The 15,526-nt window shown below is 38.0% G+C and overlaps 1 protein-coding gene across 5 annotated transcripts in view; it reads right to left on the reverse strand.

Annotated features, from left to right (window-relative positions):
- PCCA (propionyl-CoA carboxylase subunit alpha) overlaps window positions 1-15,526 on the reverse strand; it is a 290,674-nt gene that overhangs the window by 143,577 nt on the left and 131,571 nt on the right. For all 5 annotated transcript variants that reach the window (XM_061472833.1, XM_061472832.1, XM_061472831.1 and 2 more), the window contains 2 exons: window positions 13,316-13,426; window positions 5,108-5,210 (listed from right to left, as the gene is read on the reverse strand). In XM_061472833.1, coding sequence (XP_061328817.1) covers window positions 5,108-5,210; window positions 13,316-13,426 — 214 coding nt within the window. The remainder of the gene's footprint in view (window positions 1-5,107; window positions 5,211-13,315; window positions 13,427-15,526) is intronic.

A 15,526-nucleotide genomic window follows, 5' to 3' on the forward strand; every position in this document is an offset into this window, starting at 1 on the left:
TGCTTAGAAAGCATTATCCATTCTAGATCTCAAAATACTTTATACATGTATAAATGTATATAAATATACATATATAAATATTGATAAAACCTCAAAAAAAACAGTAAAGTATTGGGGCCATTCTGTCTTTTTGGAAACTGAGGCCCAAACAAACTGACTTCTCCAAGGTCCCAGAACAGTTAGGAGTTTAACCGAAGACTCCCTAATCCCAGTCTTCTATATTAAACACATAAGCAAGAAAAAACTTTAGGTTTTTTTTTGCTAGCAATGTAAAACATTTTCCAATGTGTTACCATCTTTTTGCATGTAGTGTCAGTTAATATGGGCATGCAGCCTCACTGTTTTTTTCCAAGTCATAAATGATGAAAGGGTAAAACCCATAGAAAAATTAGGAAAATACACTTGGCAGCCAACACAAGCAATGCATAGGAAGTGCTGCAGGCAATTGGGTTTAGAAGTATAAACATCACATTAGTAGACCCATGAGATAGCATGATGTAGCCACACCTGGAGAGTCACTCTCCTATTCCCGTCCCAACCCACTAATGAAAACAAGGCTGAAGCCAAAATGTGAAGATTCAACTGTACAACATCATTTTTGGTCTCAAAGGCTAACTACATCAAACAAACGTAAAATAAGCTGGATTCACTTCAGCCAAAATATGTTTCTACTTGAAACAAGATCGAGTTCTGTCTAGAAGACCTCAGGATTTTACTAGATGCTGTAAATCTGTTCAGCAGCTGTGGGTGGCACCAGTTTCACAATAAACTGGGCTGTCGAATAAGTAGGAAAAGTCCTAGGTGAAATAGCTGAAAGCTGAACAATGAAACAATCATCAATTATTCATGGCTCTTTCCTGTAGGAAACATGTGCCCCCATTAGCTGAATATCACAGTGAAATATTCATACTAGTATCTGGCTCACAAAATACCAAGCATTTAATTTGCTAACCATTTTAAGAATAAAAGCGAAGAACCAAACCACCCCACAACAACCTTTTCCCCCCCAAAAAAAAATGGTTAAATAACAATCAGTTTTGTTTTTTTTTTTTAAGAAAGAAAAACACGAAACAACCACAGAAAATGCTCCAAGCATCCAATTGCATCACAAAAGTAAATGTCTGTATTCCTGTAACTCTCAGCATGCACAGGTCTCTAGGAGCTGTTTTAGCTAAGGGTTGGCAAATTAATCCTAGGACACCATTGGTGAGGTCTGGGGCACATACCAATGCAGACAGTGGAAACTCACCTGTGGGTGCTCCACCCAAGTCATAATACAATTTATTCTAACACAGGAAAGGCAAACCAGCCTTTAGCTTGTAGCCTGTATTAACCTCAAAGCCACACAAACTACTGCAACAAAGAATTCCCACTACAGGCATCACATCTAATTGAAACTAGCTGAAGAAAGTTGGATGTTTGATCCTAATGAGGCAATAGCTTGCTGATCATCAGAACGTGTTCCAGCAAAAACCCTACAGTTGATTCGGTCACCCAGGGGATTACAAAATGCATATTTTCCAGTCACATCCCTGCAAATATCATTGACTGTAGAGATGAACCCCCCCCCCTCAGAAATCTGCTACTAGGCTCATCTGTCGCACAGAATTAAGGCTGTCCTCTGCATTCCTCTTATATGCCATCCTTTGCTCACCTGTTCCTCCTTGCTACATGTTCCCACTCTTGTAGCTCTTCCAGAATAATCTCACTTGTCATGAGTACTTAACCTGCTTCTGTCAGAATGATCTAAAATATTATTAAACTGTTTCTATGTTAATATGGGTCACTTTAGCAGAACCAGAGTAGAAAGACACTACACACAAAGTCACGCCTGTACACCAGGTGAGGAGAAGGAAAGGCAGTGACCAAGGGAGGAGCTGGCTTGGACAATGATTCCTTAATCTGGCTCAGCTGCATTCCACCTGATGAAAGTCTCAGTAGCCCTGATAGTGAAAGGTGGATCTTCTATGAAGACTTCCAAGCATGATTCTTTCTATTTATCTGGCTAGAATAACAGGCCTGAGCTTGGGCTGAATAAGTCATGGGGGGGGGGGGGGGGGGGGGGAGGGAATCCAAAATACCCCTGCAGTTGTGAAAAGAAGGCATGTTATAAATATTTCTTTCTCAAAAGGGAAAAGAAAACAAACCAAAACCAAAGACAAGCATGTAACTCAAGTTCAGCAGAAAACTGTCTATTTGACAGCTGTGATAAGTTTAGAAGAAATAATGCATGATTTCAAAATACTACTTTTCAGTGCAATTCCTTACACAAAATTTTTTCAACTGCTTTCACTGCAGGCAAAAGAGAAAAAATGCTGTCAACATTAATAGTGCCAGAGAGCTGACATTTTGAAGATGATGCTCAACATGGCAGTGTACTTTTCCAAACCATTAGGAGAATGTTATGGATCAACTTTGGAGCATGCAGTCTGTCTAATCCCCTTACATCCTCCAAAATGGATTTAAAATACACACAAACTCCAAATGCCCAATTCTGCCACAGTGAACCGCATCCAAGATTACAACTGTCCTTTTTGATTTGTTGCCAGTAGCACAGGTTCCTACTCTGCACTTTTTGTTTACTAATATTTTTCGAACAGATTGCAGTCATACCAATAAAGATGTGCTTTCTATGGCCACAGTCCTGCTCCTTAAATGGTACCCATTACATGGAACACCTTCAAAACCAAGTCAGATGCAGTTCTGGTAAGTTAAGGAAATGCCCTGAGGAACCCTTGCGGGACTGCAGCGACTTCTATATTCCACAGTCCTCAGTCCCCTCTAGAGGGAGTCCCCTAACTACTCTAAGGAATAGAGAACATTGCCCAGGACACCACATAATCTTCTGATTTCATTCTGCCTCTATTTGACCTTTCCTCTGAAGAAGCTGCATGATTTTGGGGAAAAGTGTAACATTACCCGGATTTCTTTTCTTCAAAAGTTACTTACGAGTAAGTCATTTTGCATTATCTTGTCCTTTCTTGGCCTCAAACAGGCAGCACATGAATACCATTCATGGCAAGAGAAAGTGGTCTTCCCTGTACTGAAAAGATTTGTTAGCTTCACCATTTATAATCTGAAAAATGAGACCTCGATCGAGTGTTACAAACTTCATGTAGTCAGTCTCTGCTGCTTTCTCTGCTCATGGTGGAGGAATACATGCGAGGGAGTTAGGCTAGGACTCAAAAAGTAAGCTAAATTTTTTTCAAAGCAGTGCGCATTTGTTTCCCTACTGCAGCACAAGAAGAGATGAATGACCACTCAATGCAATACTTCATTTATGTATCTGATATCTCAGTTAGTTGCGTATGACTTTTCTATTAAGATACACAGACACCTAGTACTAAAAGAAAATATTTGCAATAGAAAGAAAACATTAAAAGATTTTGCAAAAATTGGACTCCTGTTAGCAAACAGGAACTTTTTACAGCCCAGAGGAAAAATTCTCAAATCACATAGAGCAGGGAATGCAAGAGCAGTTTGAGAATCACTACTTAGATCAACAATTCCTGTTTCTGACTTTACGTACAAAGTAATCTATTCTCTATAGCAGTACCAGGGTATTTAACTCACTATGCTGGCCAGTAAAAACTACAAACAAGGCTCCTACTTATTCTCCCTCATACATCTTTTATTGAGAGAACAGTGGTCTTTTGAGTCTGTTCTCCTCCTTATGCCGTCTGCTATAGAGGATATAACTTGTAGAAAAAAAAAGGTGCTTAACTTCCCCCTATAGGTGCATAAGGCAAGCGATGACCTAGCCCTACATATGCTATATATTACAAAGTCGTTATGCTTGCCCTAAGTGTCTCTTTTTTCCTTTTTTTCTTTTTTTTTCAACACCATATGGTACTATTTATCTTTGTGGGTACAAATAAAAATAAAGACTTCTTGAAACCACATTTGATTTATTCCTGACCACTGTAAAATCAGTAATAGAATACACTGTCAAACCACTGGCATGGAATGTGAATAATGTCTGTCCTCCATTCTGACTTCCCTTTCACACAAACATGCAACTACATCACAGAATATGAGGCCAGAAGAAAGACTCATGCCAAAGTTTGGGTCCACTGTACACAACCATTGCAAACACCATTTACCCGAGCAAGTTTCACAAATTCAGTTGTTCTAATAGAAGGTCTTAATGGATTGACAATTATGGGCCAGAGGACAAGGGGTAATGGGTTAAAACTTAAACAGGGGAAGTTTAGGTTGGATATAAGAAGGAAATTCTTTCCTGTTAGGGTGGTGAGGCACTGGAATGGGTTGCCCAGGGAGGTTGTGAATGCTCCATCCCTGGCAGTGTTCAAGGCCAGGTTGGACGAGGCCTTGGGTGATATGATTTAGCGTAAGGTGTCCCTGCCTGCGGCAGGGGGGGTTGGAACTGGATGATCTTAAGGTCCTTTCCAACCCTAACGATTCTATGATTCTGTGACAACAAAAGCTAACGGAAAAAAAAGCATACTGTTCCAAGAAGCCAAAGAAGTGAATTAGTGTTTTGACGCAAGCTACTGTGATGGCCAATTAAGAGTACTACCGAGGTTACTAGAAGCTGCTATCCAAAAGAATGAGGGAGTGGGGGAACAAAAGCACCAAAAAACACACTTAAAGCAAGGTGCTGACTCTTCCAGCATCTACCAGTCAGAAAGTATTTTCAGAATTAGACCCTAACCTATTAAAATTCTTCATCAAGGTAGCAAATTACTCATGAATCCACAATATTTTAAACCTCTGTAGCTGAATATTCATATTATCCCCAAGTGCTTAGATCACTTCAAATGGGCACATGGGAAATATGTGATGCTCAATTTGTGGTTAGTTACTAATGCAACAACATTCTACATTAATGAAACTCCTGATGTGCATTAATTACTGTACTGGCTTGTAACGCATTTTTGTGCCTATTAGTTTGCTAATACATAGAATAAAAATAAGCATGTATGACTTGTGTGATTAAGGAATTGTGAGCCACAGCTCATTTAAATTTAGAAAAACCGGACTGTATTAAGAAACCATGCAGGTTTCTCACCAGTGCCTCTTGTGCATGAGAAGATGCCATTAACAAAATGTATCAGCACATCTGAGTTCCTAGAAATGAACTTACCTTGGAGTCCCTAGAAATTTCTGTGATCTCAGTTGTTCAGACACATACAAAGATGCTGCTGTTGCCAGGAGTTCTCTTCTTTCGAGATCTGTCAACTTATGCCCTAGTTTTCAGAAAGCAGTTAAAGAAAATGCATTAGATATCACAGACCAACAAGGACATAAAAAGTAACAACTACCAGTGCAGACACTGAACAGTCCTTACGCAAAACTTGTATTTTCTCCCCCCTAAATTAAGATGAGGCTTAGCACAGCAGACGCTCTGAGTTTCATAGTTTAAATTGCATGTTTTCACACAGATCAGCCCTACTGCTAACACTGGTATCTCTGTTAAAAACAATTTGACAACTGAAAGAAAAAAAAAATGGAATGATGCTGCAGCATCTTGTTTTCGTTACTGAAATGTCACTGGTTGACATATTGTGCCTCATGCTGGTAAGGAATCCATCTGTACATTAGAACTTACTCAAAATATACAGCATTCTTTTTCAGTACTTTACCTTGCAAAGACTTCAGAACTTCCAAGCAAAAGGGATGTATAACTCAACAGTATAAGCCCCAGAAATACATGGGGATAAAGCTATTGTCAGCCCTAGGTCATTTAGTGCCATTTGTGTAATCATTAGTTTGCAGCTAATGGAGTTGAGTCATGTTTGGCACTTCATAAGCAGAAAATGGCTCAAAGTAGCCTACAATCTGAAAGCACACAAGCTAATAAAGGTTTGGATAAAAAGGTGCAAACCAGGGTGAGTGGAAGTGGCTTTTCTCCCAACCTGGTTTTGCTCCAGGAAGTAAAGATTAGTTAGAAAATCAATTGTCCATTCAGCAGGCTAAAAGACAGAGCACAGTACCCTCCCCACCTTCAGGTTAGAAACCACACAACACCAATTTGATATGAAAAACCAGCAAATAGGTGGCCAAGACTTGTGTCACCAGAGAAGTAAAACAGTCAAAACTGATGCAAGAGGGAGCAAAAGGACAAGTACTCAGTTCATAAGGCAGTAGCAGGAAATTAAAGTTGACATAGAAAGGACAAGAAGTGCAAGGCTGAATTGTCACAGAGAAAAAGAGGCAAACTTTATCTTCAGGAGAGAGATTTTGCACAGATGAAAGCAGAAGTGTTTAAAAAGCCAGAGGATAACATGATAAATGAAGTTAAGAAAAGATAAAGGTTAAGACTGAAAGATTTAGCTGAGCTCAGTTACAACACAGCTCTCAAGACGTACTTTATATGTACATATCACAGCAAATGCAAATCATCCATGTCAAATACAGATTTCACTGAAGTTGAAGGTATGTGGGAGGAGGGGAAGGGGTTCAGTAGGCTGCATTCTCCTGAGCAACTGTGCCCAGGGGACATGTTTGCTTCCAGTCCTGCAGCAGAAAAACAGTTACACAGCTCCCTTCTACATCACCAGTCTCTCATCACCTCAGCACTACTGCATGCAATATTAATTCACATTCCCTAGTACTGGTCACTAGCAAGTGACAGTTTGTATCAGTAACATAAAGTAAGACTAATACAATCCTCAAGAAAATCCAGAATGAGGCCTCTGGAAAGGACTGGAGCAGACTTTACAGTAACAAGTGCAAAATCTCAAAACAGGACATCTTCTGCACAGGACCCATTATTCCTCTGGGCATATTAAATATGAATAGGTAAAGAGGCTGCTTATTGTCCACCTCAGCAATGCAATCATGTCATGATGATGGAAATACACTCATTACAGTTCCAGCTAACAGTACAAAGGAGCTGTCACAGGACAAAAAATGAAAATTTAAAAATAACAAAAGCCAGCAAATCTGTATCAATCCATTTTTAATTCAGTCCATATTAACATATCCTGGCTAAAGATTACTGCAACTTCCCTTGCTCAGTGTTTATTATTTTTTATCTGCACTGAAATGAAAACTGTCTTCACTTTAACAAATGCATGCAGAAATACAAATGCTGGAAGGCTGAGTAAACAGCTTGAGAAACAAACTCGATCTTTCCTTTGCCAGTTATTTGAAAAACTGATTGCAAAGCAAAAGTCAAAAAACACTGAACTTTTGTCCTATATGCATATATACACACAGGCATATGTGTATATATAAACCTTATATGAATATACAATGCAGTAACATCAACTATCTGGCTCCAAAATGTGCCAATTTTTCAATTGTACACACAGGGAAGAAGCCCTGAGCTCATTTTTCCAAAATGTTGTATCTAAAATTGCTGATTTGTTTAAATGTCTCAGGTAAAGACACATCAGGAATCTACACTAAAACCTCTGCTTGTTAGTCACCCTGCCTAACATCCATGACAAGTCCATGTGACTGCATGTTCCCACCTGCTCCAACACACACTAATAGTATCAACTCATAAGAGAACAAGGTAAAACTAGAAAGATCCCAATTTGAAGGTCTTATTGCATGACTTTCATATTGGATTAAATCAATAACTGCTTTTGCACTTGCTGTGCTGCAAGAACTATTTTCTCCCTCTATCTTCAATAAAAATCAAACTCCAAGCAAGGAACAAAGGTCAATAATTTGAAACAGGTTAACAACTGATCAAGAGTTACAGTCACTGCTTCATTATTATAAACAGGAAAAAATATTTATCCACTTTCTCTATTTGTCACTATTTGCATTATTAGTTGTGGCGCAGATACGGTAAGCAGAAAACTGGTCATGACTGTAGTACCCAGTGTAGGATTTCTGGGAGATAATATAAAGTGTTAAGAAGGAGATACCAAAATTGAGTTTTGGTCTTTGGCAATAAAGATACAATTCTATCACAGAATGTCCTTAGCATAACTTTGGAGGTAATACCTTGGAAGCCTGTTTAAAGGCTGCTTCCTAAGGACAACAATTTACCTTTTTTATACAAGACAGACTGCTATCAGTACAGCCTTAGTTCTCTGAACTCCAGACCCATTTCCCTTCTGCTCTTGCTCTGCTTGCTATGCTTAGCAGAATTTAAACAGTTTTGAATCTAAACTTTCAATTCCATTACTATATTTGTAAATACACAAATGTTCCAGATAGTGAATACCTTTATTTCACTTCAAGTATTATTTTACTTTAGAAGCCACTGCTTGGGATTTCCACTCTGTGTCTTGAGGCATAAGTTAATATTCACCATCAATAGAGGTATAACAACCCAACCTCTCACATTCACCATGCAGAAGATAGATCTGAAAAGCAACAAAACTACCTCTGGGGCTCTTGTCCACGTGCTGCCTTGATAGGGAGTGAAATGAGTAAGCTGCAAGGATTCCCCAGCTTCCAACATGAGAAGTTCTGCCATTGCTCTTTCCTACTCTCATCACTGCAGACTCCTGGGCTACATGGAGATTTCATCTCCACTATAAAATGTGAAGCTGGTAGCTCCCTCGTCTCTCTGCTTAACCTGGGATATGCTTCTGCATTACCATGATCATCACTGAGTGATTACATAAGGTGAACATACATTATATAAGGAGAATGTAAAACAGAATTAATGGCTATAAAATTAAGTCACAACTGAAGGAGTGGAAGCACAGCTGTTCATATTATTTAAAACTAGATTGCACAGATCTATTACTACTAAATGACAGAACCCTGGTCGGAAGGAAGACAAGAAAAAAGTGTTTCTCTCTCACGTCCCTGATGTTATGATTGCTTAAATCAATATTATCCCAGTATCCCCCAAGCTGAGTCAAAAAGATTCATGCAATTACTTTACATAACCAACTTCAAATTAAATTACATAAAAGGTCATTTTTCCCATAACAGTCTCATTTGCATTTTGTCCTAGAAATGTGTTTCCTACTATCAATTACAGGAAAAAAAAAAAAACAGAACAAAACAAACAAGCCCTGGTTATGTGCCCTGGCTTATTACTTAATACTTGAAAAGTGACTGTTTTCTGACTGGGAAGAATAAAAATTAGAAGCAAAATGGGCAAGATAGAAAGTACAGTGCATAATTCTGATCCATAGCAGTGCAGGCAATGTCATTCCGGGGTTCTGTTTTCATTTCCCCAATGTTTTCCTCATTTATATTTTGAAATGTATACCAAGTAGGCTGAGGCAGAAAACAAAGTTGGATGTCATTACAGGGTTTAATTTCTTCTGAAGCCCACCCAGAAGCTCTGCTCCACGCAGATGGTAATGGCAAAAGACAATATTGTCTGCATATGCAATCTCAAACCATTCGGAAGAGTGAAGAAGTATGTCTCTCAGAGAACTTGTGATCACTGATAAAGACAGAGGCTATAGCACACAGAAAGAAAACTTCTGCTATTTTGAATTATAGAAATTAAAAAACCAAATCTCAGTACTAAAACAGATATCCAGGAGAAGATTAACTGTGATACAGACTGAACCAAAAAGTATGATCCAGGGTACTAACCTAAGTATTCTTGAGTTTAATCTGCTCTTTGTCAAAGACTCCTCTTAGATCTTTGTGAAAACGGAGATACTTTCTGCGCCTATAAAACCGGTATACTAGATCACATATTGCTTCCTCACCAGGAAGGTTAAAAAGTACACAGGCATCCCAGGCTGCTTTGAACCTGCAGAAGGACAGCTCATCTGACGATAACTCTAATTAGTTTTGCTCATTGCTTCAGTATGCTTAGCAAATACTTCTATTCTGTGAGAAAAGGGCTTGAAGGCCACTCTAAGACAGATGTATTTGTGTCACCCGACCTAATCAGTGTTGCTGCACTCACCCTCAGATCCACACTCCTCCCAAAACATGCATGTTTGCTCAGAGCAATAACCCAATCCAGCTGACCCACTGCCAGGCCTGCATTCTAACTGTTCATCCCTCCTATAGACAACAAAAGACAGCAGCTGTTTTCCCACACTAATCATACCCTGAGCAAGGTTAGTTTCAGCACAGCAATATTTTAAAGCCACCTGAAACAAACAAACTGGTTTTGTTAATGAATGTTATTTAAAAAGGGAAGAAAAAGAGTTAAGCCATAATCACAAAAATTACTACATTCCCATTCTACATGTAATTTGAAGTGGGCATCATAGGTTAATGAAAAAGCTGCTAACATACTTCTAAATTAATTTTTTCTTAAATTATAGTAAAAGCCTTCTGATAAAGGACTTATAATGAAACTCTTGAAAATGAGACTAGAAAACAAAACATCTCTTACTTTACTCCTAAGTAAGACTAAAGTTAATATTTATATTTGAAGAAAAATGCACCTAAATATGACTGTACTTCACACCGTCACCAGAAAGAATGCAGCTGATATTCATTGCTTACCATCAGTGTAGACCAACAGTGACAATTGTGTAGTTTAGTAGAGAAATACACTGGATCATGCTCAAGCATTAAAACAGCATGCATCTTTCTTAATTATTATTATAATTATTTCCTGATTTTCCAAATTTAAAACACTTCTGGTATGAATTCCTACTGTTAACAACAACACATATTTCTAGGTATTCACAAATCCACTTTGGCTACACACTGCTCTATTTTTTTCAGATTATCCCAGATCTTTTTTACAGCTACACCTCTTTTATAAGCAGTATTAAGATATATGAAGCTATTTAATTTCCAAATCCTCCTAGGAAAGTTTACCCTGGGTATTTATATAAAAAATAAGTTGACATGAATAGAGGATCTACACTGCATAAGTTAATGTGCCTTACTTTCTCTTGAGGAGCTTCTACCTGTCATCTGCCCACCACCCTTGCTTGCCATCAAGAGCTCCAATCTGAGTCTTTACATTTACAGAAATATTTTTCAGGTATTTAAAATACTATCTAAAATAGTATTTTTAATTACCTAAGATACTTTAGGTACTTAAAATACTATCCTCTCATTCATATTCAAATCACTGATTTTTTTAAGACAGAAGCACAAACTACATCATTAAAAGTGCTCTCAATTACTTCAGTGAGCTTTGAAGCAGTATTCGTGAATAAGTATTCTTGACTTGAAATACAAATGCTTTGTAATAATGGTATCTGCATTTTTTTATCATTAAGAAGGCTAATGTACGCTTGCATCTGATACATGGAAGGAGTAGAGCAAGACTTCATAAGCAGGAACAAAGTCTAGCCATTTCACACGTGCCATTCATTAGTTTCTACTATGAACTATCACAATACCTCCTTTTATGTCTTCTGGTGTCTAAAGCAAAAGCTTACCATTAGGAATCTGTTAATAAAATATTACTGTTTACCTCAGACTGCAACACTAATCATCCATTTGCATCAGTGTGTATGTGCACACAAATATGTGCATATAAAGTTGAAGTCAGACAAACCCTAAACAAATTTCTTGTCAACCTGGAATTTGTAGACTAACAATTAAATGACTGCATACAGGTGAACACTGAAATACAAAGTATAAGAACAAGAATAAAAGAACAAAAGACAAGAGTGCCTTTCCACAGGCAAAAATACAGAGCAAGGGGTCTCCTACTCAGTCAGCAAAACCTGTCCCAGTTTCTCACAAGTGAACAAGGGCCCCAACAGACACAGTATCACAAATAGAGGTAGAATGGTTTATGGTTTTATGGATCCCAGTTGTGTCAGGTGAGGCTGCCTTTTCACAACATGGTATAAACCTGTCTAATATTTTGCATCCTCGCCTTTCTCCTCCACTTGTAGCCTGCCACTCTGCTGAAGTTCACCAGATTTCTTCATGAGCTGAGTCAACCCAAGAACTCTCAAAAAATTACTCCAACAAAAGCAGCAACAATTACAAAAAAGTAAGTTTATGACAGTTTAGGGAACTGAATCCACTCAGAAAACGGACTCAAAAGTCCCAGTACCATCAAACAGAGAGGACACGGGATTCTGCATGAAAGTATCAGAGAAGGGAAACACATCAGCTAATCAACAGCACTTGAGCCTTCAGAGCAGACCAGAGTATCCTCAAGTCTATGCTGGAATGCAAGCCAGCTGAGTTACCTGAAGATTAGTCAAATACACCTTAGCAAAGATAGCAAAGGAACATTTGAGCTTCAACCACCACAAGCCTACTGCCACTCAAGGTGACTAAATCCTGTTGTTGTGCCCTCAGTCAGGAGCTAATAACAAGCTGGATGCATTAATCCCCTACGTAGGACTGTATCACAAAGTTGCCAATTACATCATGAAATAAAGTAGTTCTGGTGCAAAGAATATTCACCCACAAGCTCACACACTGAGTCCTGAGGTAAGAAAAATCTGTTCTGCTCCTTAATGAGACTAGAATTTGGCGAGGTGCCAGTCATGTCCAGTGACTGCCAATCTGGCAGTGCTGTCTGTTTCCAAAGCAGGATGAGGATTCTGCCACACTGGATTAATGATGAACAGGGGAGAAAGGAATCTCCATGGGATTTATAAAGGACCCATGAATGATGAGCTATAAGCATCGTCTGTCTGTTTTGTCTTTTTTTCTAATAAGGAAGAGGTTCTGCCTGATGAATGCCAGCTGAGGTGTGAGGCTTGTATGGAAGGACTGAGTCTCACACCACGCAGGTCAAGAAAGCATCTACAGCAGATTGGCTGAAGACAACCTTTTAAAATGTGATCCTTGTGAAAGGAAACCAATCTGTTTATTTACTTATATTTCTCTTCTGACTGTTACACATTTCTGAAATTGAGTTGTTTGGGATGTTGCAAAGAAACATTTGCATTTGTGTTTATGTTAACCTAGTGTATGAGCTAGTAATTTCAAGGTGATGCCCATTACTGTGCATGAGTATTAAGACCAGGTTGCTGAAATACTCTGATAAAATGCCATATCCTCCAGACAATGCTACAGCGAATACAATGGGTGCCAAAAGGTGACTCTAAAGATGCTGCACAAACTCACTGGAGAAGCAACAGTATTGAGTAAAGAAAAAACTTATCTTCAGTTAATAGTAGAAGCACTGGCTGAAATGAAGCACAGTAGCACGGTACAGTTGAACTGATGTTTATTTTACGTATTTCATGTCACCTACAAATGTTTTTTCTTGATTTTGATGTACTTCATTTACTATTTTGTCACTAGAAGTATGTATTTTGCCTTCTGTAAAGTAGGCAAAAAAGTAACTGCCAATTATACTGTGCATTATTTAAGAACTCTTAATTGCATACATCTAATAGATACATTTTGGGGAGGGGGAGAAGGGAAGACTGATTGGGGAACATGTCAGTCTATAAATATAAAAGAATAATAATCAGAAACAACACCACTCAAGAGAAAAAAAGAAACTTTCCCAAATGGAACAAACCTTTAAAACCATCAGGATAGACTTCAGGAAGGAATTTAGTGCTGATTTCTCCTTGAATAAAGCGTGGATGGATGATCACTTCTCGCAGCAAAGAAATATTGTGAGCTACACCTGAAAACAGGAAAAAATGTCAATACAAAATCAAGTAAACATATGAATTACAAATTAACAGTAGGAAACAAGTTCTAAAAATATGAGCTCTTATCTCTGTGGAATAAATATTTGTTCACAGTTTAGAGACCATGGTACTGATGTAATCAATGCAAATTTACCAGTTTTATTCCACTCCTGCCCCAAGATGCTCTCCTTAAACACTTGGTTTAATTAGGAAGTAGATGTTCCAAATTTTCACCTCACCAAGCCTAATTCAAATAGCTACTTAAGTCAGTAAGCACAACCAAGAGACTTTTGGTTCAGCCCCAGCAGATGTTGGCAAGACCCAAGTCATCTGCTTGAAATAACAGTTAGTCAATTGCAACAAACCCTGGCTCACACTGTCATCCTGCTACCTTAAATGCACACACTCCTGTGGAAGATATGCACCATGTTACACCCCAATCACAGTAACGAAAGACAGGAAGAAGTTTAACACTTACATATATTTTTATAGCATTTTTATCATTTGTAAGTCGTACGAAACTCTTGTGAAACTTAGAAAACAAAGCAATCTATTGACTGCTTCATATGTAACTTATCCAACCTCACATGGCCAATTATTTTGTTGAATGCCCTGTTCCCTCTTTAGCACAATTCCATGACCCTGCTAGGCATATAGGTCCTCCACCCAAAAAATATTTCTTTAATTAAAATATTAGAGTTTTTATAGCCACCTTTGTCCATTAATTTCTTTGAATATTTTTTTCTTTTTTTTTTCTGAATTTCCTTTCATTCAGTGTCTTAGCCTGTCTCCTCTTTATCTTTTTATTTCTTTCTTTCTATATTTTTTCTTTCCCTTCTTTTCCCCTGCTCTTTTGCACCAGCAAAGAAAGACAACTTCTAACAAACACAACCTAAAGCTACATAGCTCAAAGGGTGCTGCCAGTGTCAGTCTGGTACTTGCACACAAAACAGTAAGTCTTCTGCCCCTTCCTCAGAGATGAGTAAAAGATTATCTTTTTTTCATAAAGGAAAGAAATAAACCATACCCCATTTCCAGCACAGACTGGAAAAAAAAACAATCAGGAGTAGATGTCAGCACAAGATAACGCAGTCAGGTTAGATAACACTGGGAAAAAAAATGCCTACAGAAAGATTCTGGAGTCAGTGAAAATGTTTAAAAACAGGTTAAAGAAACATCTGTCAGGCAGCAGATATAGTTGGCATACTTTAGTTCAGTGGGACAAGATGTCTTTCTGAAATCCTTCAAGCTTTACTTTTCTCTGATTTTAACAGGGCTGTGTAACTAAGTTAGTAACTTAATGCTAAATTGCACTTTGCAGTTTAGCACTAAATATGATGGTCATTAGAAGTAATTTCACTGAAATACTAAGTACAAAGAAGTCTTCATATGAGGTGGGAGAGGAAAGGAGGTACAAAAAAAAACCCTGAGAAAAACATCCCAAATCCAATCAATTTTCAAAGATAAGATACCTTCTATTTTGAGAAGAGCACACAGCTTGTCTCTTGAAAGAAAAGTTTCAGATTATGCAGGTAAGAGAAAAACACCATCCTTATCTGAATTCTCTTCTCAATTTGTGAAAGAGATTGTAACACAAAACTTGAAGAGCTATGACAGTTTAATCCAAATAAGACTACACAGAATAACACTGCCTTGTAAACATTAATATTTCATAAGAGAAGCTGAAATAAATGTGAAACTCAGGAGCATAAACTGTAAGCACTGGCTGCAGCTGTTGCATCTATTACAGGTATGGATAAATGAAGAAGCTGCTATAGGAAAGAGTTTATCCAGCCTCAGTGGTGCAGCATGCACATTCTCACCCCTCAGGAAATACAAAGGAATTCACGTTCTTTCCTCTCAGGCAACTGCAAATCACACTGCATTTGCAAGGTCACCTGAAGTTTGGTGTTAGGTGCATACCAATGCAGAGCACATCACAAACTAGTTTATCTTGTAAAAATTTGTCTGAGCATCTGTATCACTTTAAAAGCACAAGATTCTAAAATCAACTTTAGATATGTTTACTTACAAGTTATTATGATTTAAAACAGTGATGGCATAATTCAGTTATTTTCACATTTTTCTCTAAT

Source organism: Pezoporus flaviventris, unplaced genomic scaffold, assembly GCF_033815535.1.
Source record: "Pezoporus flaviventris isolate CSIRO_AGI_PZ_B2104156 unplaced genomic scaffold, CSIRO_AGI_Pfla_v1 ptg000072l, whole genome shotgun sequence".
Lineage (NCBI taxonomy): Eukaryota > Metazoa > Chordata > Aves > Psittaciformes > Psittacidae > Pezoporus > Pezoporus flaviventris.